The 24411-nt window shown below is 47.8% G+C and overlaps 2 protein-coding genes across 2 annotated transcripts in view; one reads left to right on the top strand and one right to left on the bottom strand.

Moving 5' to 3' along the window:
* Positions 1 to 3183: 3183 nt before the first annotated feature.
* Positions 3184 to 18369, top strand: MSH6 (mutS homolog 6; the record flags this gene model as incomplete). The annotated part of the gene is made up of 10 exons (XM_084261878.1): positions 3184 to 3440; positions 5244 to 5446; positions 8160 to 8332; positions 8794 to 11335; positions 12676 to 12941; positions 13565 to 13682; positions 16797 to 16886; positions 17341 to 17495; positions 17662 to 17861; positions 18205 to 18369. The coding sequence occupies 10 exons, from the start codon at positions 3184 to 3186 to the stop codon at positions 18284 to 18286; spliced, it is 4086 nt and encodes a 1361-aa protein (XP_084118004.1). The 3' UTR covers positions 18287 to 18369.
* FBXO11 (F-box protein 11) overlaps positions 18339 to 24411 on the bottom strand; it is a 75942-nt gene continuing 69869 nt past the window's right edge. Inside the window, exons 18-23 of the mRNA XM_084261877.1 lie at positions 24175 to 24318; positions 22861 to 22971; positions 21604 to 21711; positions 20164 to 20272; positions 19804 to 19902; positions 18339 to 19710 (exon numbers count right to left, since the gene is read on the bottom strand). Of these exons, the coding sequence (XP_084118003.1) occupies positions 19581 to 19710; positions 19804 to 19902; positions 20164 to 20272; positions 21604 to 21711; positions 22861 to 22971; positions 24175 to 24318 (701 nt within the window). The 3' untranslated portion in view covers positions 18339 to 19580. The remainder of the gene's footprint in view (positions 19711 to 19803; positions 19903 to 20163; positions 20273 to 21603; positions 21712 to 22860; positions 22972 to 24174; positions 24319 to 24411) is intronic.

The following is a 24411-nucleotide window of genomic DNA, read 5'->3' as shown; positions in this document are numbered from 1 at the left end:
AATCCAGAGCCCCCATCGAGGCTTCAGTTTTAATTATGCAGCAGTACCTTTCCCGTGAGTTATCTCCACTGGAACGGGGCCCCAAAGTAATTCACAATTGAGTCAAATCACAACCCCCCACCCCCATAACCTGTTTGTGGAGCAAGATAACTCTTACATTCCACCTCATTACCTGAGTCACAATTCAACCACTTATATAATTGTTTGATGTATGGGTATAAATTTCATCTGCATCCGTTAACAGGGCTGTGTATTCTAATTGGGAGATCGGTTGTGCCATAATTCTTTTAACACAATTAACAGAAAAACTTCCTTATCTTCCTAAATTCCTCTACAAAGGATTTATGATGGGGCAGCCTGAGTCCTTCACCTTTCAAGTCATCAATACAAGAATCCTTTTCAATTTGCAAAAGCAACATTTCCCAGCATTTTCCACACCACCTCAAAGCTCCTGGCACATCGATACATGCCCCAGGCACGGGGACACCACAGACCTAGAGAACTGGTATCACTGCATGGGACAAATTAAAAACACTGCCAAGAAGCTGCACTAATCTTTTCACAGCTGCATACTCCAGGCCCCTCCCACAAGCTTCTGGACCACATGGTTCATAAATAACAAGGACAACAGTTTCTTCTCAAGACCCCCACAGTTGCACCAAATCAGTAATGTGCCCCTCTTCCAGCAGGGTTGACCCTGGCTGGAGCCCAGATGGCCACCAAAGTCACTCTATCACTCCCCTTTTCAGTTGGACAGGGAAGAAAATATACACTGAGAGGCTCAGGAGTCAAGATAAGGACAGGGAGAGATCATTCTGCAATCAGCATCATGGGCAAAACAGATTCAACACAGAATAAAGGAAACTCTCTAATCTATGACAGTGCCCTGCACCCCCAGTGACACCAGAGTTGGGTAATGAGAACCAAACCCAACCTAAACACCAAAGTGACTTCTGTGGCGCTCATACCACGTTGGCACTGGAGGCCAACAAATTCAGATGACCTTTCAGGTTTTTCTGTCACCTCTGTTCCTCACATGAACTGACAAATCATCTCCCGGGTGAACGTACCAGTATCTCTGAGTGCTCTGCTCAAAACAGACTATCATCTTTAAAGACTGGGACTGTTTTCAGCATCCTCCCAAGTCTCTTCCCTTCCTGCCTCAGCCCATCTCCCTGCTTCTACCTGCCAGATGGATGATCTGAGCAATTTTCTGGACAGTTACAAACTGAAATACAGTTGCCCGTTTCCTGCAAACCACTGACAAAAACATGCTACCCAAACACTTGGGCAGGTACTAGTCCTGATGAGTGTTTTCGATAGGAACAGCAATACCTGCCGAGGGGGTTACTCCACAGCGTGTTCCACTTCTAAGTGCTTCACAGTCTCTGGGCTTTGGGATCCCCAGACTACCCTCAGTAAACGAATTGCAGTTGTTTCCTTTACTTCGGTTTTAGGTGTAACTGAGGACACATCCTATCGTTTATGAAAGCGATATGTGACAAGTGAAAGGGAAATTATGCTTTGAAATGAAAGAGAAATATATACTAGTTTTGGAAGCAACAGGCTTTCCAAACCCTTCTGTGTCGTTTGGGTTTGTGTGACCTCTTGTGGTCACAGTCCTACCTTGCAGTTCCACTTTTTTACTCGGTGAAAAGCGCTCCTAGAATATTTTCGGCTACAGGCGTGCTGAACAGTAGGACAGGGTTTGGCTTGCAATAGTAAACGGCAATTTTAGCGAAAGAAAGAGATGCTAACAAACATCTAGCAATGGCAAATAATTTTTCTCTGAATTTATGATGATAATTGGTTATTTTTGTCCTGAAATACTGTAGCTTAAACACAACAGTAATCACAGAATCACAGAGTTGTATGGGTTAGAAGGGACCTCCAGAGATCATCGGGTCCATACCCCCCTGCCAAGTCAGGTTCCCTAGGACAGGTCACACAGGGAGGCATCCAGAAGGGTCTTGAGTATCTCTAGAGAAGAAGACTCCACACCCCACCTGGGCAGCCTGTCCCAGGGCTCTGTCACCCTCACTCTGAAAAAGTTCTTCCACACGTTGGTGCGGAACTTCCTGTGCTCCAACTTGAGGCCATTGCCCCTTGTCCTGTCCCCACAGACCACTGAGAAGGGGCTGTCCATTTCCCTCTGTGTCCCACACTTCAGATACTTATAAACATTGATCAGATCCCCTCTCAGTCTTCTTTTCTCAAGGCTGAACAGCCCCAGTTCACTCAGCCTTTCCTCGTAGAGATGCTCCAGGCCTTTAATGATCTTCGTAGCCCTCCACTGGACTCTCCAGGAGATCCCTGTTTTTGTTATGCCAGGGAGGCCAGAACTGGACCAGGCGGGGCCTGACCAGGGCAGAATAGAGGGAGAAACCACAAATGGATTGCATTCTAATGCATCAGAACATGGCTTCTGAAAGGCACAGCCTCACCCATGAACACGAAAAAAATCACATAGGAAGAGCAGAAGAAGAGAACCTATCATTTATTTTTAATAGCTGCCATTTCTTATCTCTACCGTGCACCTGCTGCGAAGGCCAGGTGAGAGTCACTACTGTGCAGCCTGGCACAACCACGTTACCAGAGGCTCCTGCCCCTCTACCACAGAGGCGGGAAGGAAGCTCTCCTGACACGCACGTGCCACGGCTTCTCCTTCCCTAAGGGTGTTTCAGTGGGAAGGCCTCATCTCCTCATGAATCGTAACAACCACTGCGGTCTCCGTGCAGGCAAGGAGCAGCGCTCGAGAGGTAACTCAGTCGTAAGGTAACTCAGTCGTAAGGTAACTCGGCGCAGAACAAACCTCGCTGTGAGTTACCGGCCTCAAGGCACACCTGACAGGGCCGGCCCGGCCCAGCAGGCCACTCAGCGTTAGGCCTGAGGCTCCCCACAGGCCCTCAGCCAGCGCGGGGAACAGGGAAGGCGGGGCAAACACGGAGGGGACGTCCCGGGGGACGCGGGGAGAGCCGAGGTTCGGGTGGCCGCGGCCGGGCGACGCCGCTCCAGCACCGCGAAGGCGCCGCTTTCCCCCGCCCCCAAACACGCTCCCGCCCGCCGCAGCCGGTGGAGCGCACTGGCGCGCGCTGGGGGCGGGGCCCGCCGCGCCCGGAGGGGAGGCGGCCCCTTGGCGGGTTTGGCGCGCGCTGGGGGCCGGCCGCCTTTCCCGCCGTGGCCATGTCGCGCCAGAGCACCTTGCTGCGCTTCTTCCCCAAGGCCGCCCCGACACCGCCTCGGGCGGCTGCGCCCACCCCGGCCGCCCCGCAGGCCGGCACGGAGACCCGCCGCCGCTCGTCGGGGGAACAGAACGGCCGCGAGGCCGCCACCGGACCCGCCGGCGCGGTGAGCGATGGCGCGCCAGGCAGAGCTGCGGCCCGGCCCAAGGAGGCCGGGGAGAAGGGCAGAGAGGGCGGCGCGGCCGCCAAGGTCCCCAGGTAACCGGCCAGGGGAGAGGAGGCCGCAGGAGCGCGGCCTGCGTGAGGGGAAGGCGGGAGCGGCAGCGCGCGCCGCACCAGAGAGGGCGGGGGGGGGGGGCAGGCAGCGCGCGCGGGATGGTGTTGGAGGGGGCGGGGCGAGCGGAGGCTGGAGCGGGACCCTTCAGGCAGCGGCGGCACCGGCGTGACCCGGCCCCGGCCTCCCGTCAGGGGAGCGGCAGCCGCCCGCTCGCCGCTGCCGGGGCTCTCCGGGGCCGCTTTGCAGCGGGTCCCGCGCTTTCGGCCGCCTCACACCGCGGTCGCTGGCGGTGGCTGTGCCGCCCGGGGCAGGGAAGTGCCGTGGGGGGGGGCGGGGCAAGGGGGGGGGGGGGGATGCGTGGGTGACTCTAGCTGTAGGCCGGGCGTGCGGCGCCCGGGCACGGAGGAGGCGCTCCCGAAGGCGGTGTGCGGGAGGGGGTGTGATGAGGGCAGCGGCCGCCTCCCCCAGGCAGGGGTTAGGGAGGCGGGGTGGCGAGGCCGGCGGCTGCAGGGAGCACATCGTCTTTGTAGCTCTCCCTGGCTTGGAGTGCGTTTTTCCGCTAGTTACCTGCGTTCTCTTTCCGCCCCGCACCACGAGGGTGAGAGTCCCGGTCCTCAGCTGGCCGTCTGCCGCTCCTTGTTCGGCTGCAGCCACACCCGCAGCCATCGGCGGCAGAGCGGCCGGGTTGGCATCTCGGGGCGGGAGGGTGAGAGCTGTGTGTCAGGTGCTTTGCAGTGGAGACGGGTCTTGGTGGGGTTGTTTTGGTAGCGTGGTAAATCTTACTAATTTATTTTAGGTTTCCTGTTGAGGATTAGTCTCTGCAGAAAGCTTGCCTTGGTCTTGCTGGACCCAGTTGTTCTCTCTTCCCATAAGAAACCCCCTGGCTGTAGGTGGCCCTGCTTGAGCAGGGTGGTTGGACAAGGTGCCATCCAGAGGTTCCCTCCAACATCAACCAGTCTCCTGTGACTGTGAAGTTCTGTCAGCCTGGGGATCTGTTAGAACCATGAGGAGCAAATTGGGGAAGTCATTTTTAGAGAAGTATTAATGTAGAAAGACTGTGTAATCTAGGTTGCAGCACCTATAAACTTTTTAAGTGGGCAAAGCTGTTTTGAGTGGCTGCCAAGGGATGGTTTACTGTCAGGGCACGGCATTGTGATCCTCCCCCTCTACTCTGCCCTGGTCAGGCCCCACCTGGAATATTGTATCCAGTTCTGGGCTCCCTGGTATAAAAGGGACAGGGATCTCGTTGAGAGAGTCCACGGAAGGGCTATGAAGATGATTAAAGGAGTGGAGCATCTCCCCTGTGGAGGTAGGCTGAAAGAACTGAGGCTGTTCAGCTTTGAGAAAAGGCGGCTAAGAGGGGATCTTGTTAATGTTTATACATATCTTAAGTATGGGATAAATGGGGAAATGTCCAGCCCCTTTTCAATGGTCTGTGGAGACTGGACAAGGGGCAATAGTTTCAAGTTGGAGCACAGGAAGTTCCACGCCAACATGCCGAAGAACTTTTTCAGAGTGAAGGTGACAGAGCCTTGGGACAGGCTGCCCAGGGGGGTGTGGAGTCTCCTTCTCTGGAGATATTCAAGACCTGTCTGGATGCCTCCCTGTGTGACCTGTCCTAGGGAACCTGCTTTGGCAGGGGAGTTGGACCTGATGATCTCTGGAGGTCCCTTCCAACCCCTACAGTTCTGTGATTCAGAAGCAGTGTGGAGTTATGTTTACAGAGAGAGCTGTTTTCAACGTTTGTTTATTTTCCTTAAATCACACATCTGTTTCCTTTGCAGCATCTCCTGTGAGTATTCACCTGGTGACTTGGTCTGGGCCAAGATGGAAGGTTATCCTTGGTGGCCATGTCTCATATACAACCATCCAACTGAGAGAACAATAGTCAGAGGAAAAGGGAAATCTACTCGTGTCCATGTACAGTTTTTTGATGACAGCCCTACAAGGGGCTGGGTCAGTATTAAATATCTGCGGCCATATAAAGGTAAGAGACATAAATAAACCTTTATAAAGTGGAAATTACCACTTACTTTGGAAAACCACTGTAGGGTATGGTATTCTCTATAGAGAAAGTGCAGCTAAGCCAAGATTAGTATTGAGTAGGAAAGCCTATTTTTACTTGGTAAGTTAGGAAAAACAAGGTTTTGAGGGTTACAGGTGCCTTTATGGTTATACAGTTTTTAAAGCATAAAACACTAAACCTTATTGTTTATGAGATTAGAACACGAAGCTTGCTTATGTTTTGACCTTTTTCCCCCTTTATTTCTCCCATCAATATAACAAAGAAAGATCTAAAAGTTAAATCTGCTCTTTAAATTTTTAGCCCTGAAATCTCAAAGATACTCAGAGCGTAAAACCCATCCCAATCTTTATGCAGCTATTTGGGAACTGCAGTCTGTCCAGTTGTTTGCAGTTTGTGCAGTTTGTCAAAGGCTAGGCACAGGCTGATAGGTAACTAAAAGTAATTCTGCTGTGGTGTTACTACTTTTAAGCAAGGCAGTTCAGATTTGTTAATAAAATATGCAGCTCGAGAATTCAGTGTGTTCTTTAGGGTCATGCTTGTAGATACAGAGCAGAGTTGGTAGCTGTCATCTTGAAGAAATAACTTAGCTAGCAAAATAGCAGCTAGTGAAAATCAGATATAATCAAGAATTAAACCAACATTTCACATTACTCTTACTTTATTGATAATCATGATCTGTTCCTATGTTTTATAACTTCACTGTTGCTGAAAGCAGTAAATCATTGGCTGTAAACTGTCAGGTATAAATCACACTGATGTAAACTGCCTTATTAGTCAAACAAGAACTTCGGGTGTAACACAGTATTTTTGATAGACTGTAGGATTTGCTTCTGATATCAGTGAAACAACTGAATTTAAACAGTTTCTTCCTTTTTAGAGTTCCATCTCCTGATGGTGTAGTCATCTTTTTCTGACTTGTTTATCCTGGAATGTACTCAGGACATAGTTGTTTTGAATTTAAAATGGCAATGTTATTATGTTACATGTTACATTGTGTTAGCATATTTAACACAAGGGAGTTTGACTCATGGTTTGTATGCATTTTCCCTGAAGGTATTTTAAAAGAATCTAATGTGTTTTAACAGCTTGTAGTTGCATTTAGGAGCAAATGCAGATAAGGAGGATTGATCTGTTTACCAAAGTAAAATTGCTGAAAAGTAAGAAGCATTCAAAATGTTTGTGAGAAACACTGGTCTGCTGAAAGAGTAAAAAATATTTAAAAAGCATGCTTTGCTTTTAAATTCAGTCAAAAGGCATCTTTGTGTATGCAGAGTAAAAGTGTTGGAGCCTGTATGTAAGGAAATTGAGACGTTTCTTACATGGAGTTATTGTTTTTAAGTCTCTAAATAGACAGCACAGGGCTAGAATTCTGGTGTTGGGGCACACAAGAAGTGGAGTTCCATACAAGGTGGTAAAGTGAATTCACAGGCGTTGCACATGCTAATAGGCAGTTAATTTGTATGATGAGGTTTTTCTTCTCCCATTGTTAAATTGTCATATATTAAATGCAAAACGTTTTAGATCATTTCGCTGCACTTGCAGAACTAAACCAGATCTGGTTTGTTAACATGTTGCATTTGTGCTGTAGAAGCTGCTACTTGTAACTCCACGACTTGCTACTGCAAGCTCAAAGAGCCGAGTGTGAGGGTGTTCTGTTTGGCGGGTTTCTGAGACAGTTGGCCTCTGGGTCAGCTGCCTTTTGTCTGCCATTGAATTAGACCCAAGACGTCACTTAATAGTGTAGGAAGGAACTCACAGGAGCCAGTGTAAGGACATACTTGAGCAGATCTTACTGTCCTGTGCAACCAGGTAAACTCAGCAGAGAAAGGAATCGCCCTTCCCCACCAATAGTGTTGTTCCTATGTTGTCCTCCTTCCTTTCCACAGGTTGTATATGTAATATGTTATATGTGCCATGCTCAGGAAACAAGCAGTATTAAGATGAATCTCACTGGAGATTAGTCTGTAGCTTGGTTGGTTTTGTGGTTTTGTCTTTGTGTACAGGTAATGGAAGGAGGAAGTGGTGCTCAGGGGATGTGAAAGAGGATGAAGGAATTGTGAGGTTATTAGCAGTAGGCTTTGCCTTATACCCTGCAGTGTCAGGGTGAATCATCAGCCTGACTGAGGATCAGCTTATCTGGCTACTAGGTTGGTTTTGAGTCTGGAGGCCTTGCTGCACTTAGAGGAGCAGTTTGAGTGGCCAGCAGAGCTTTAGCCAAGAGGTCTGTGTCACAGGTGACCGATGCACATGCCTTGAAGACAGTTTTATGGTTGAACTTGCCTATCCTTGCTAAAACAACTGTGGTCTCAGTCAGGTTTGCTGCACTGCTAGGGTAAAATGTTGCTTTTCAATAGTAACTGGTTAGTGTGAGGGTGTTCAGAGCTTAGCTTAGAAGTATTCAGATGAGTTACAGAAATAGAAGCAATCTTTCAAGTGTTCATGCACTAGGAAGACATTTAATTTGGGAGTTTTTATTCTTTCAGCCAGTTTATCAGGCTGAATGAGGGATGGGCTGCTGTATATACAACATGATGGGAAGGACTGGTAGCGACATGGAACATTAGTTACACTAGTGGTCTGAATACATTTTAAAGTGAAGTGTGAACACTGACTAAAGGACTGCCTAAATGCTAGACTAACTTTAGTTTCTGACAAATTATTTGTGGCTTTACAGGTTCATCAGATGGGGAGGCACTGAAGGGAGGTATGTTTTATAGCACGAAGCCTGAAATTAAGAGAGCGATGGAGATGGCAGACAACGCCATGACTAAAGATAAAACTAAGCGACTTGAACTGGCAGTATGCAGTGAACCTTCAGACACAGAGGAGGAAGAGGAGGAAATGGAGGTAAAAGTTTCCTTACTTGCTGTCATTTTCAGAAGTAGTGCTAGAACTTTTGCAGCTCTCTCTTGGAAGTAAGCATGGAATATCCTGCAGTTCTTTGGTACAGTAATCACAGCTTATCTGCTCATTAATCATGTGTGTGTATCCATGTGTCTCTTCTTTTTCTTTCTTTTACTGCTTTGTGTTGTCAGGTCATATGTTGGTATCTCACCTTGTCTAGTTGAAAAGACATGTCTGATATCCCTTTGATGTTCATTATTGTAAGGACTGACCTCAGAAGTTACTTCTGTAACTCTGAATAAATTCTGTGGAGGTGCATGGAATTGGCTGTGGCTCTGCTGTCTCTTGCTTTGGAGTGCCATAGCTATTGCCTTATTGGAGCACTTCAGTGCATCCTGCAGCAGCCATGCTTTGCTTTGCACCCAGAATCTTCTATAGGTAACAAGTTTTATTTTTTCCAGCAGATAAGTGAAAGTGCATCAGGCAACAGTGACGATGGCAATAGTGAGGAGGATGTGAAGAGTAACAAGCGAGTAGTGAGCAGGGAGAGCACCGCAAAGATGAAAAGGAGAAGAGTGTTGGATTCTGACAGTGATCATGATGGCTCTGATGTAGAGTTCAAGCCTGATGTGAAAGAAGCGGCAAGCAGTGAGGAAGCTAGTAGTGGGGTGGAGGAAAATGAATCCACTGACATAGAGACAGACTCAGAGAGTGTTGCAGAAAGTCCCATAAAAGTCCCTTCTAAACGAAAGAGGAGAGAGAGAAGCAAGCCTGCTAAAAGGAGTAGCTTAGAAAATGAGCACTCTGACGTGCCCAAAAGAGGGGTGACAGTCTCTGTAGAAGCCAAGTCTAAGCTGACGTCGTTTGCTGCACCTGAAAGCTTTGAGTCCCAAGCAAACGCGTGCAGCGGAGGCGCTGGCGGCTTCGCGGCCTGGGAGCACGAGAAGCTGGATTGGCTGCAGGAGGGGAAGAGGAAGGACGCGCACAGGAGGCGGCAGGGTGACCCCGACTACGACCCGTGCACGCTGCACGTCCCCGAGGACTATCTCAACAAGTGCACGCCGGGGATGCGCAGGTGGTGGCAGCTGAAGAGCCAGAACTTCGACGCTGTGATTTTCTACAAGGTTGGGAAGTTCTACGAGCTGTACCACATGGACGCAGTCACTGGAGTGAATGAGCTGGGCCTGATCTTTATGAAGGGTACTTGGGCCCACTCTGGTTTTCCAGAGACGGCGTTCGGCAGGTTCTCCGATGTTCTGGTGCAGAAGGGCTACAAGGTGGCCCGCGTGGAGCAAACGGAGACCCCTGAGATGATGGAGGCGCGCTACAAGTCAATGGCCCACCCAACAAGGTTTGACAAGGTCGTACGCCGAGAGATATGCAGGATCATCACCAAAGGCACTCAGACTTACAGCGTGCTGGACTGCGATCCCTCTGAGAACCATAACAAGTACCTTCTCTGCGTTAAGGAGAAGGAAGACTCCTCTGGGCAGCGCGTCTACGGGGTCTGCTTTGTCGACACGTCGGTGGGGAAGTTCTATGTAGGCCAGTTCTCAGATGACAGGCACTGCTCGAGGTTTAGGACGCTAGTAGCACATTACACTCCTGTGCAGGTTCTTTACGAGAAGGGGAACCTGTCTGTGGAAACGCAGAAGATACTGAAAGGCTCGCTTGTTTCTTGCATTCAGGAAGGGCTGATCTCAGGCTCCCAGTTCTGGAATGCATCTAAAACACTAAAAGTCCTTCTGGAAGAAGGATATTTCAAGGAGAAACAGAACTCTGAAAACGGGTGTTCTCTGCCCGCTGTACTCAAGTCTCTGACTTCAGAGTGTGACTCACTGGGATTAACTCCTGGTGAAAGCAGTGAGTTAGCTCTGTCAGCTCTTGGGGGATGTGTCTTCTATCTCAAAAAATGCCTGATTGACCAGGAGCTGTTATCACTGGCAAACTTCGAGGAGTACGTCCCTGTGGACATCCATACTGCAAAAATTACCAGTTCAAGTAATTCCTTTGCCAAAACTGACCGGCGGATGGTGCTGGATGGAGTCACCCTGATGAACTTGGAAGTCCTGCAGAACGGAACCAACGGGACCTTGGAAGGTACTTTGCTGGAAAGGATTGATTCTTGTTGCACTCCGTTTGGGAAGCGACTCCTGAAACAGTGGGTCTGCGCTCCGCTTTGTAATCCCAGATCCATCAGCGACCGTCTGGATGCTGTTGAAGACCTCCTGGCTGTGCCACATAAAATGTCTGAAGTCAGTGAGCACCTGAAGAAGCTTCCTGACCTCGAAAGGCTGCTCAGCAAAATTCACAGTATTGGGTCACCGCTGAAAAGTCAGAACCACCCTGACAGCAGGGCCATCTTTTACGAAGAAATCAAATACAGCAAGAAAAAAATTGCTGACTTCTTATCTGCGCTGGAGGGGTTTAAAGTCATGAACCAGATCGTTGATGTCATGGAAGAAATTGCCAGTGACTTCAAATCCAAAGTCCTTAGGCAGCTAGTCACCCGCAAAGCTCAACACCCGGACGGTCGCTTCCCAGACTTGAGTGCAGAGCTTAAAAGGTGGGATACTGCCTTCGATCATAACCAGGCCCGAAAGACAGGAGTGATCACTCCAAAGGAGGGCTTCGACCCCGATTATGATAAAGCACTACAGGATATCAAAGCCGTTGAGGAAGATCTTCACAAGTACCTGGATAAGCAACGCAAACTCCTCGGATTCAAGTCCGTGCTGTACTGGGGGGCAGGCAAAAACCGCTACCAAATGGAAATACCTGAGAGCGTAGTGTCACGTAACCTGCCTGAGGAGTATGAGCTGAAGTCCAGCAGGAAGGGGTACAAGCGCTACTGGACCAAGGAGATCGAGAAGATGCTGGCGGCGATGGTCAACGCGGAAGAGCGCCGCGACGCTGCCCTGAAAGACTGCATGAGGCGCCTGTTCTACAACTTCGACAAGAACAGCAGGGACTGGCAGACAGCTGTGGAATGCATTGCTGTGTTAGGTAAGGGGCTTGCTGCTTTCTGGCGTGTAGTAAAAATAATCTCTTCTAGCAAATAACGAAACCTGACCACAGTAAGCAACAGGGCTTGTTGCCAGCGTTTAATCCGGAGTTGGAATACTCTGATTGGGATCACAGCGCTCATTGAGAATTAAACTGCCATCACTTGTTTCCTTCCGGACAGCAAGTGGCAGAGCAGTTGCTGGGGTTTGATGTTTCCAAGCTCTTTCTTCATTCCCTCCTTCATGTATAGGTGTGTGGCTGAGTATTTCTCAGAGCGCAGCACAGCCTGGTAGATCCCTCCCTGCATCTAGGATTCTTGTATTAGTAGCTTAATAAATAAAGGCGTTGATGCAGATGGAGTTATAATAATCTAACCTGCTAGTCTAATTGTCCTTCCCACTAAGCAGGCTGCTTTCTCAGCAGCTTTTACAAATACAAACACAGTCACTGTCACAGCTTGGAAGGAGGTAGTCTAGGAAGAAGATGGCCCCCAAGTCCTCCTTATGTTTCTGGGATAGAACAGTCTCCTATATTCCTTTATCAGGACCGGTGTACTTTTGTACTGTGAATTTTCTGCTGGCAGAAGGCATTCTGGGATGTCTTTTCTCCAAGGAGGAACAAAAATGCTACTGGGGCAGAAAAGGGAGTCCTGGTAGGCAGTGAGCATTGCCTTAGAATGGGTTGTCTCAGTGGACAGGGAGAGCTGGGAAGCAGCCTCACTGGCTGTGCCACAGTGCCAGGGCAAGTACTGAAAATCAAGGGAGACTGAGCTTTGAGGCTCAGCTGTAGTGAAGTCTCTGAAGTGACCTGACGTCATCTCATTTTGTCAATAATCAGCTTTTAGAACACTGGAGCTAAGCAAATTGAGGGGGGTGCTGCTGCTTTCTGCCAGGCCAACGGAATTTTGATGCTTGGATAAACTTATTCTGGCAACTTTCAAGCACTATTGTGATTCTTCAAGTAATTCACTGTCCTGGAAACTGTTTTTCTCCTTACTTACCATCTCCCAATCAGAACCCAATGCAGGGCAAGTAATGTTTTATTTATACACGTACATTTAAAAAAACAGCTTGCAAAGTGAAGTAGTGTTTTTAAAGACTTCTAAACTAAACCCTAAATTTTTCATCTGACATTAGAAATCTGGAAGGAATGAGGAAAGACTGAATATCCCCACCCTTTGCTTGTTCTCCTGGAGTGCTGCTTGAGTGTTTTCCTTAAGAGGAAAAGGGAATGAAAATGCAAAATTGTCTTTCCAAAAATGCTATTCAAAGAATAAATCACTCCAGTAAAAAAAAAAAAGGTTTTCATGTGACTTACTGGAATTTCTTTTAATCTTCCAGATGTCTTGATGTCCCTTGCAAACTACAGTCAAGGTGGTGACGGGCCTCTGTGCCGACCTGTCATTCTGCTGCCTGCGGATGGCGTGCCTCCCTTCCTGGAACTGAGAAACTCCCGCCATCCATGCATCACAAAAACTTTCTTTGGGGATGATTTTATTCCTAACGACATCGTGATAGGCAGCAAAGATAACGAGGGTGGTAGTGAAGCTTCCTGTGTGTTGGTAACTGGCCCGAATATGGGTGGCAAATCTACGCTCATGAGACAGGTGATTGACTGTGTACCTCATATGGAAAGTTCCAGAGTACCTCTGTGTTTTGCATGAGGGAATTAGATGACTTAACTGTATCTAAACATCAAAGGAGGTCCCTGGAGTGAGTGGTATTCAAGGTGTGCAGCACAGTACAGCAATTATGCTGTAAAGACCAAAAACCATCAGGTAGAACATGCCCGTGTTCAGGTAGTGGATTCTCTACATACTCTGACTTTAGTGAGGACTAGGTCTTTATTTTTCTTAGGATTGGGAAAAAAGTACAGGAGTGTCTTTTATCATCTTCCAAGTGGCCTTATTCAGGACTTTGTGTCATCTTGCAGAAGATGCTTCTGCAGGTTGAACAAGATAACAATAGAGACGGGTGACATTGGGAAAGCAACAGGGAGTTTGCTGTCTAACCACTGCTGGCTGTGCCAGCTTGTGCTTTGAAGGCTTTGGGGGTAGTTTAGTCCTACTTGAGATTATGATGCTGCAGCCTGAAGCTGTTAGAACAGTGGGAAGTATGTTCTCTTGTCTTTGTTTTAGAGGAAATGGTTTCATTCCCTTTTTCTCTGTGTGGAACTGAAGCTCTAAGCACAACATAAAATAGTTTACAGGTTTTAATGTTTGTTTTGCAGGCTGGTCTCTTGGTTGTAATGGCTCAGCTGGGGTGCTACGTACCTGCTGAAGTCTGCAGGCTCACGCCGATTGACAGGGTGTTCACCAGGCTGGGCGCCTCAGACAGGATCATGTCTGGTGAGTTGCTGAAATCCAGCTGGCCAGAGTGCTCAGAGTGCTTTTGCCACCGGGTGGGTGGGAGGAAGAGGGATGGCCTGTTGATTAGCTGTGTAATGAATTCGTTGTCTCATTCAGAGTAGAAACAGGACTGTGGTTACGCTTGATTAGTTCGATGTGTGTGTAGTCAGTTATTTTTGACAGACACATAGGATCACTTTTTAATGAAGTTTCATGTTAAAAGGCTGCCTTCCAGCTGGGTGCAGGTCTGGGGAATGCCTCTTTTGGGCATTGCACAGTTGGATGTGTTCTACTTACAGAATCATAGAGCGCTTTGGATTGGAGGGGACCTCCAAAGATCATGTAGTTCCAGCCCCCTGCCATGGGCAGGGACGCCCTCCCTTAGACCAGGTTGCCCAAGGCCCCATCCAACCTGGCCTTGAACACTGCCAGGGAGGGGGCAGCCACCACCTCTATGGGCAGCCTGTGCCAGTACCTCATTACCCTCACAGTAAAGAATTTCTTCCTATTGTCTAACCTAAACCTGCCCTCTTTCAGCTTGAAGCCATTGCCCCTTGTCCTGCCACTGCAGTCCCTGATGAACAGTCCCTCTCCCATTTTCCTGTAGGACCCCTTTAAGTGTTGGTAGGCTGTAATTAGGTCTCCCTGTAGCCTTCTCTTCTCCAGACTGAACAAGCCCAACTCTCTCAGCCTGTCTTCATAGGAGAGGGGCTTCAGGCCCCTGATCATCTTTGTGGCCTCCTCTGGATTCACTCCAACAGCTCCATGCCTTTCCTGTACTGAGGACCCCAGAGCTGGACACAGTACTCCAGGTGGGGTCTCATGACAGCAGAGTAGAGGGGCAGAACCAGTGCCCCCTTGATCTGCTGGCCACACTGTTCTTAATGCAGCCCAGGGCATGGTTGGCCTTCTGAGCTGTTAGTGCACCCTGCAGGCTCATGTTGAGCTTGTCATCAGTCAGCACCCCTAAGACCTCAGGGCTGCTCTCAATCCATCCTCCTCCCAGCCTGTAGTTGTGCTTGGGATTGCACCAACCTGCATGCACGACCTTGCACTGGGCCTTGTTGAACTTCATGCAAACCTGATCCGTGGCTGCTCAGCCAGTGTCCCTGTGTTCTTCCCAGGCCACCTGCCCTTCCTTCCAGCCTTGGAGGCTTTCTTTTTATGTTTGAGTTTGCCCAGGAGGTCCCTGTTCATCCATGCAGGCCTCTGGGTGTCTTTGCCTGATTTCCCCTTTGCTGGGATGCATCACCCTTGGGTTTGAAGGACATGACCCTTGGATACTGCCCAGCTGCCTTGGGCCCCTCTTCCCTCCAGGGCTTTGTCCCGTTGTCCTCTACCCAGCAAAAGTCTGCTCCCCTGAAACCCAGGGCAGCCAGTGTGCTGCACACCCTCCTGGCTCCCCTGAGGATTTGGAACCACCATTTCTTGGTCACTGTGTCCATACTCACACAGGTGTTTCCCCTCTAACGGAGTCAGAGTGCGATGTGCAGGCAGCTGCTGCAGAGGAGCTTTTGTCCCTTCTGGAGAGGACCCGAGGGCCTGGTGTGGGTCCGAATGCCTTAGGTGTGAAACCTGGTTCCTTCTCAGGATGGAGAGGGAGGCAGGCTTGGCTGGGCACCAGTCCTTGGGAGAGGAGAGGACAGAAGGGCAGGCGTGTGACACAAGGACTGGGAATGGGGAAGTCTGCCTGGGGCGGGATGCAGAGTGTCCCAGGGCTGGAAGAACCAAGTGTTTCCTGTGGTAACCAGAGTGGTACCACACCTCACTGAAGGAGTTCCTGGGATCCTTCTGTGAAAACCACAGCTCACTGAATGTGGAAGGAGTGAAGCCTCCTGAAGTTGCTGCACAAAAGGAATTTGGAAATGGGTCATTTTGGGTTCCTAAATATTTACACTTGTCCAAATCAAAGGGGCTTTGGGGTGGGTGTGTGTTTCTGTAGCTAGAGAGCTCTAGCAAGGCTTTCTTTGCCCAGGTATTTTTGCTTCATTTCAGTACAAAAAGCGCTCTTAAGAATGGAAGAGTACTTAAGCATGGGTGGTAAAAATACAAGCAGCCCTTTCTGTGAGAGAGCTGCTCTGGAAAGATGTGGCATTCTCAACCTGTTTTGCTACCAGCTGCAAGCTCCTCTCTCTCTTCCAAGTGTGCACAAACACTTCCCATCATGAAGCCAGAGGCGGTGTGGCAGCACTACCTGTGAAAACTGCTCTTGACCCATTAATTCCCACACTGTAGTAACAAAAGCACAGCACGAGTTGGTCCATGGCAGTGGTTTCCTAAGGGACAGCAGCAGGGCTCTCAGTGAAGTAAAGCTGAAGCAGTATCTTCAGAATTGCCTCTGTAACTTTAGGTGTTTGTTTTCTAAAGTGAATTAATATTTATTCCTAAACATTGTTAAAACCATATTAAATCCTGGAAATGCCTTTAGATAAACACAGGAAATAGGGATTGCTGGACACAGCTTGGTAATTCACATGGAAAAACTTCTCAGCGCACAGCAGTGCTCGTGCAGTGTGAATACAGGGAGTAAATACTCATCAGCTCTGCAGTCACATTAATTGCTGCTGCATGGGATTATTTGGAATGAACCCTACAGAGAACTAGTAAGTCTGGAGTTGGTAATGCATGGATTTAGCATGCGTATTTCTCCTTGCAATCTGCTAAAAGTCAAACTCAGGTCTAAATGTCAGGCCTCGGTGTTGCTGGAACTCCTGTAAGATACTCAGTCCTGAGCAGCAGTGTATTTCTCTTGTCATACTTGAGTATGTGTACAGCCTTAATTATCTGTGTAACTTACTAGCTTTTGATGTCAGCAACTGAGTTAAGTCCAGGCTCTTAGATTTTAAAACCTTCTGCTTGCTGTAAAACCACCCCCTTGGGCCTAATGCACCCCTTGTTAATTCAAGAGCAGGGTAACAGTAGAATGTGGCCTGAAACTGATTTACTTGGGCCCAGGTAGGACCCAAAACCCCACCCCTTGCATGGTTCTTATGTTCTTGTTGCTGTCAGGCTTCATTTCAGCTTGTCTGAGCCTCAGGCAGAGATGAAATGGGGCTTGAGTTGTGCTTTTCAGATCTTCTGACTAACACGTCGTGGTTCTTGTTTCTTCTAAAGGTGAAAGCACCTTCTTTGTTGAACTGAGCGAGACTTCCAGCATTCTCCAGCACGCAACGGAGCACTCCCTCGTGCTTGTGGATGAACTGGGTAATTAGTCCACTTTGTACTAGATGGAAATGAAATGGAAGGTAAAAGCCTGGCTCTTGGGCTGTCTAAACAGCAACCAGGTACACGTTGTGTGGGGGTAACTTGATCGTAACATTGCAGATGGTTTAACTGGTCAGTGCCTGTGTAACTGTATAAACATCTATGATTTTTAGGTCTCTGGGAACTAACACAGCACCTTCCCACCCCCATAATTCTTACCAGCCTCTCCCTAGCTGAGTTTCCCCTGTCCTTTGTGTTGGTGCTTGAGCAAGTCTCAGGAGAGACAAAATGTCTCTTTGCAGCGCAGGGGAGAGCGAGCGCGTTACAGCCCAAACGCTCAGGTGGCTTTGCGCTGCTGCTGGGCACTCTGGCTGCTGGGTGGCTGGGAGGGAGGGAGCCCAAGCAGTACCAACCCCCTGCTGCCCCTGTCTCAGCTCCTCCATTTCTCCTGCAGGCAGGGGCACAGCTACTTTCGATGGAACGGCTATAGCCAGTGCAGTGGTGAAAGAGCTTGCGGAGAGGCTCCGCTGTCGGACCCTGTTCTCCACACACTACCACTCGCTGGTGGAGGACTACGCGCACAACGTGGCTGTGCGGCTGGGGCACATGGTAGGTGTGAGGGTAAGGTATCAGCTGCAGCGCTGGAGTGTGGGCATGTCTCAGGCCTTCCACCCCCAGGGTCACAGGGCTGTCCCAAGAGGGGGGTGATGTTTCATGGACTTACCAGTCTGTAGTTCACTACTGCACATGCTGACTTGTCACTTACTCTTCCCAGGCATGTATGGTTGAGAATGAGAGCGAAGACCCAAGCCAGGAAACAATTACCTTCCTGTATAAGTTCATTGAAGGAGCGTGTCCAAAGAGCTACGGCTTCAATGCAGCAAGACTGGCTGATATTCCAGAGGAGGTGATCCAGAAAGGGCACAGAAAAGCCAAAGAGTTTGAAAAAGCAACCCTTTCGCTGCGAGTATTTAGGTACGGCCTGGGGTTCCCATTCGAGCTGCACACATTGAAACTTGGGCAGTGGGGTTTGCAGCAGAGGGGGGATCTAAAGCTCTTTCTATGACTGTCAAACTACCTCAGCAGCAGTGCTGGAGGGGAGCACTAAAGCAGCACCTGCAGTGAGCAATGCTGTACTTTAAGCCTTGGGTCACTGCACTGGTCTTTGGAGCTAAAAGCTTAATCTGCTGGCTGTGGCTGAGCTCAGAGGGAAGGAACATGGGTGTGGAGAAGCCTGGTGCCCATGGCTGTGGGGTGCCAGGGACCCTCCTGCCAGCCCCACAGGATGGGGCTCTGCTGACTTTGTTCTTTCCCTTAGGTATCTGTGCCAGGTGGTGGACGGTGCAACGAGCGACCCCCGCGCTGTCGGGAAGCTGACTGCGATGCTCCAGCAGCTTTAGGGAGCGTCTGTGTACTGCCGGTGTGGCAAGAAGGCAGCATCGGACAACGTCATGATCTAATAAACTTTATTTTTTAAAAATGACCATTTTTCCATTGTCTTTCCTAGGAAATTAAACCCTTTAATTCTTACCTACCCTCTACATAATGGTTATTGAGTACTCCACAATATATTAAGTCTAGATGTTATGGTACATGCATACACTTTCAGGCTGTTGATTACCCACTGTCACCAATACACATAAATGGAAAAAAGCTATGAAACTGTATAGGGCTGTATATATACTTGTCTCAGCTTCATTAGAGCAGGAAATTGCTGTGATTTCCAGCAGGTTATGTAAGTAATGTCCAGACTGTTCAAAAAAAACTATGAACAGAGTAAAGTACAAGACTGTTTTGAGGAGACTTTCTACTGTGTACTTTAAAACATAGTAAAATTCATTCACAAAACTTAGTTACATGGGTACTTTGTTTTATAGTGCATTATAGTCTAGGAAGTCTCATTAAAACACTTGCTTTTCCTTTATCTTCTTCTTTGTTAGGGTGGTTTGAGTACAGACTATTGCTGGGGCAGGGAAGGAGATTATTCTAACTTCAGAGAACACCAGAAAAATTGCTGGATATAATTTAAGATTAGTGTTTTCTCTTTCATAGAAAGAACGTACATACTGGGACATGAGTACAGTTACAGCAAGTCTAGGTGTGCTAACAAAACAGGACACATTCAAGTACAATAAGGTTGGTTTTTTTTTTTGCTTGAAATTAGAAACAAACTACATGAGATTAAAGCATTAAAATCATATTTCTCAATCTGAATAAATGTTAAAAAATCAAAAAGAAATGCAGAAGTGCTAGCTCACATTTTTTTTTCTCCTTTTAACCATGTTACAAAAGCAATTGGTACCCATGTCCATAAAGGCAGCAACAAAGAATGCTGCTTGTCTACAGAATAGTACTACTGCAAATCGGACTGCGTTTCAATGCTACTTGTAAAAACACCAGCTTTCAGAAGTTGGTATCTGTACAAAATTGCAGCTTATTTTTGTTTGTTTTTCTTCACTTCTGTCCCTTCAAAGTCTTTGTTTACACAGTAATGCTAAAACGCCCAGTTCTGTTATCCTGAGTCAACATATTGCCACTTTCTTTTTTGGTAGGTTGAGCTCCATAGTGTCAACACCTCACACATCCGCTTTAACACAGTCTCTTTCTGCAGAAATGGGCAAGTATTAACTTCCTCCAAAAAAAAAGGTTTAACAGGTATGATATCAGAATGGCAGGACTTTTTCTGAAAGGAATTCAGTTGTGCTGCAATGTATTGGATTCTATAGGTGGAGCAGAGTCATATAGTGTATCTGTATCGTGTGTAGGCTCTCCAGCAAGCGTACAGGGATTAGACAGTGTTCCAGCACCACAGTCACAGAAAAACCTGGCAGGGAGAGAGAGAGAGAGACAAAGAGCTCTTTAGTTCCCGCTTCACGTGCCCTGTGGGGATTGTCCAGTGCGCTCGGCTCACACGTACCTATCGTGCCTAATGAATTCTACGTCATGTCCTTGATGGCACTTCTTAATGCAGTTCACACAGATGGCGTTACGGTCTGTGGTGTTACAGGTGTGACACCTGGAGCGAAAGGCATCACACGTTAGGCAGGGGGGCGAGGGGGAGGAGCCCACCCAGCGAAGGGGGTTTACACAGGGGGCACGTTCCCAAAGCGGTTCTGCTGCGTGACCCCTTCAGCTCAGGGTCACAGTAACAACACCTTCTTCCCAAACACACAGCCGTGTGCCTGGACAAACAGCAACCGCTTTGGGGGTCTTGCTGGGAGAGAACAGGTGTTTATCTGAAAGCTTTTACTGTAGGTGACAGCAAGGCAACTGTTACCTGTAGAAGTCATGCATCGGGTAGCTGGTGTAACTGGAGATCTTGTATAAACACTGGCCTCTACTGACAGCTTTTTCTATGGCATCTTGATTGTTCATGATTTTGTTATCTGTTGAGAGGGGGAGGAAAAAAAGGCAAGAACTAAATCACACCTGGATCAATGACTTTTTTCCTTCAGGTGTTAATGACAGAGGCCTCCCCTTCTCCCCCCTTTTAAGATCTAAACCTCTCAGGAACAGGCAGTGCTATGTCCACATTTCCATTTTGGCACTTAAGCCCATCAAGCACTCACTGCCAGATGACACAGTAGGTGCCCAGACAGTGCAGCACACTCCTCAGACCAGAAAGTCCACTCCACTCTGCACTCACTGCATGGAACGCCTGATAACGTCTTCACACCAGTGCTCTCTGTGGCCAAGTGTGAGAAACAGCCCCCCATATGGCTTTAGTTTTGTGCTGAGCAGCCTGAAAGCCAGGTAGGTTTCCTTAAGGACTTGACAGATCCCTCAGAAATCAGGAAAGCTCAGCTCTCCCCCCAGGGAAACACGAGCATAAGGCAACTCCCAACAATCCAACTGAACTGGGAATCAGTCTGATCACATCAGAATTTCATAGTGTGCAAGGCACAGCAATTTTGATAATCCTCAGTGCTACCCAGCTACTGGGCCTTTTGTTGAGCCCCAAAATGCAGCTCAAACTAGTTCTGTCCGCACCCAGTAGTGCCACAGCACAGCCCAACACAGCCAAAAAGCCCAGGAGCTGTGATGCAGGGAGCCAGAGCTTGTGGTGTGAAGACTATCCAGGGAAAGGCAGAACAAGTACAGCATACAGGTGAGGATTCTTGCAAACTGAGCCTTTTTTTCTTCTAGAATAACCCCCTGGAGCTGCCTGTCATTCAAGCCACCAGGCCACTCTTCAAGATGATCTTACCTGATGCACTACATGCAGAATCACAGAATACACACATGGGGATTTTATCTAGGTAAACCATTCCTATTTACTGAAAAGTGTGGTTTAGGATCGTGCATATTCATGCTTTTAGATCCTAAAAGCCGAGTGAGGTGTGTGTCTTTATTGGGCACTTGCTGTGGGGTATGTGACAAAACACGTTCCAATCCTAAGTTGGTGTAACGGAATTTGAGATGGGTGGAAGACCAGTAACTGGTTTGGAAACAATTTTGGGACAGAAGAGCCGATAGAAGAGCTTTAACATGACAGGAGAACTTTCAGTTACTTTTGAAAGTGTCTGGCTGTCTTAAAAATCTAAGACAGCAGAGCCTGGCTTATTACCTGCACCTGAAACTCTTAAGTTACGGCTCTGCTTAAGGTCATACCAAAACTGAGCCAAAAATGGAAAAAGCAGTACAACAAACCCACCCTCCATCAGCAAATGAGACCATGCAGAGTGACCACACGCAGCAAAGCAGGGCTGGGGCTCACCTTTCATTGTCACGTTGACACCAGACGCTAGAAACAAGCCCCCGAAGCGGTTGTTGAAGATCTGATTGCCTTCTAGTGTCGCTGTCGCGTGGTTTGTGATTTCAATACCTTTATCAGGGCAGGGGAACAAGGCAGAGAAAAGAAAGGGGGGAGTTAAATCCTTAGTGACTGTGCGTTTGTACCCCTCTCAGGATCTACAGTTTGTTTTCCTTAAGCTATCACAAACTGGAGGGAGCAAAGGGAAATTACGTAGCTAGAAGCTGCACTGTAATTCTGCTGTAAAACTGAGGTTCAAACCCTCCTGTTGAATCTTTTCAAAGAGCTACAGCTGGCACACACAGTTTCTGGTAGCAACACCACATCAGGAGTTTATCTGGTGGTAAGACAGTACTATGAGCGTGTATTTTCAAGGGGGATACGATTTTTGGGTGCTTTCAGCTGTCATCTTCATGTTCATTTCCAAGCTCCTGAGCACATCCCTTACCCTTTTTAAAACATCTCTTTAAAAAAAGTTCTTGAGATGGGCACCTAAAGTGCACTCCTGTAACTCTCAGCTTCTACCAGTAACCTGAGTCGCCCAAGCCATCTGTCCAGGACTGCTCTCTCCAGCAGCCTATCCTTCCCCCCCACCACACTGACACAACACCTTTAGAGGCTCTTCTCAGAACACTCGCTTCTTCTGAAAGAAAGATGGGAGAAAACTCAAGAATGCAGTTTCAGTTGGAATGGAATGGAAGGCAAGATGTAGGCAACAGTTAAATTGCACAAAAAACACTGCTAAACATTCTTCATCTCTTTTGGGGTAAGAAATGCTCCTTTTAGTAACTGCTTGAGTCTGTGAAGTGAGGAAGTTGAAATTGAGATGCAATTCAAATCTCTTTGAAGTATCTGCTCTGTTTCCTAGGGTCTAAAGCAGCTATAAAATACTTGAACCAGCATCCAGCAGATCAACTAGAAATGTGTCCTAGACACCTTTGTCAGTTACTTTTGTCACTATGGTATTTTACAAGTATCTCACAAAAGCTGGGAAGGCAGAATGCACGTTGCTTCTCTACGTGCTGGTAATTCCAGAGACTGCTGTGAAGAGAATTCTGGCTGCAGTTCTGAATTCTCCAATGGTTTCCCAAAGTCACTGAAGGGTATCCCAATCTCTGTTAAGATGTCTAAACACCACAGGGTAAAGAACCTCTGAGTTAGCTTCATGAAGAGCTTACTCTAAGCTCTAGCACTTCAAGATTTGATGTGAACAGCACAAACCTGCAGCGAATCCGTCGAATATTCGGTTTTTCCTTAGCACAGGGTGGCTATTGGTGCTGATAAGAACACCAGCTTGGGCATTCCTGAAGATATCGTTCTCTTCCAGGAGACCTACAACAGACCATCAAACAGGACATTTGAGCTTGGTCACGTTTCCTTCCCATAACCAGCCTGTGAGGTGCTTTCTGAAGATCTCACGTATCGTCATCCTGATGGCTCCCTGCATTTGGGGAATGTCCACAAACAGCACTGAAGCTGGTGACAGGAGTTTACAGTCACTCTTGGTGCACAATCATGTACACAAGTTCACAGAATCATAGGGGTTGGAAGGGACCTCCAGAGATCATCAGATCCAAGCCCCCTGCCAAACCAGGTTCCCTAGGACAGGTCACACAGGGAGGTGTCCAGATGGGTCTTGAATATCTCCAGACAAGGAGACTTCACACCCCCCTGGGCAGCCTGTCCCAGGGCTCTGTCACCCTCACTGGGTAAAAGCTCTTCTGCATATTGGTGTGGAACTTCCTGTGCTCCAACTTGAGGCCACTGCCCCTTGTCCTGTCCCCACAGACTACTGAGAAGAGGCTGGCTGGAAGTTTTTGGTAGAACAGAACAGAATTTGGGACTGTACACACCAGTGCAGATAAGTCAGTTTTGTTTCTGAGGAAACACTGAATCTTTTCACTTTGCAACTTCCTGTCTTCTAAAACAAGCAGCCTAACAGAGCGAAGCTTAACCTGCAGTTTTGGTATGGGAGGATGGGTTTACATTAAAATACTGAACTTAAAATTAAAGCTTATTCACAGCAAGGGTTAATCTACAAAGAGCCAGGAGCTGATACTGGGATACACAACAGTCAGTGGATTTCAGATCAGGACAGCATCTAAATTTAAAGACATTTCTTAAAGATCTGTTGTCCCCACCACCATTCCCCCTCCCACCCCCACCCCAAACCTTTGGCACTGGCAGAACCTGATCTGCTCAGACAATTTTGTCTGCATGGCTTGAATTCACCACGGTCTTTCAGTCAAACAGCAAAGCCAACAGAAGCAGATGGGATAAAAGGACTGCCCTAAGCAGCAATCTAACAGTCGTCTTGGATGAGAGATTAACTACCTCTCTGCCTCCCACAGACTTCAGTATTACTGAAGTAATTACAGCTAAAAAGCATCAGTGTATGTTAGTTATAACTGTTTTATTACTTCAGAAGACAAGAGCTGGGCTTCTAAAAAGCACTCTGAAAAGGACACTGCTTAATATGAAATTAAACTCTTCTCCAGAATATCCAGTATATGCCAGTAAGAGGAAAAAAAATACCTCTTCCCCCATTAAATATACAGATGCCTCCATCTCTTCCATCATGGATTTTATTTCTTCTTAGTGTAGGATTACTGTCTGTTTTAATCCACACACCAGCCATTGCATTATCAAAAATTTCATTGTCTTCTATAAATCCAAGTCCTAAAATTGAAGGAAAGGTGGAAAAACACCAAATAAGAATCAAGGAGGATAATAAATGGGAAAAGATAATATTGCAGAACATAAACAATGATG

Source organism: Gallinula chloropus (genome assembly GCF_964237585.1).
Source record: "Gallinula chloropus genome assembly, chromosome: 3".
Classification (NCBI taxonomy): Eukaryota; Metazoa; Chordata; class Aves; order Gruiformes; family Rallidae; genus Gallinula; species Gallinula chloropus.
Note: the sequence above shows the minus strand (reverse complement) of the source record. Positions and strands in the feature narration are given on the sequence as shown.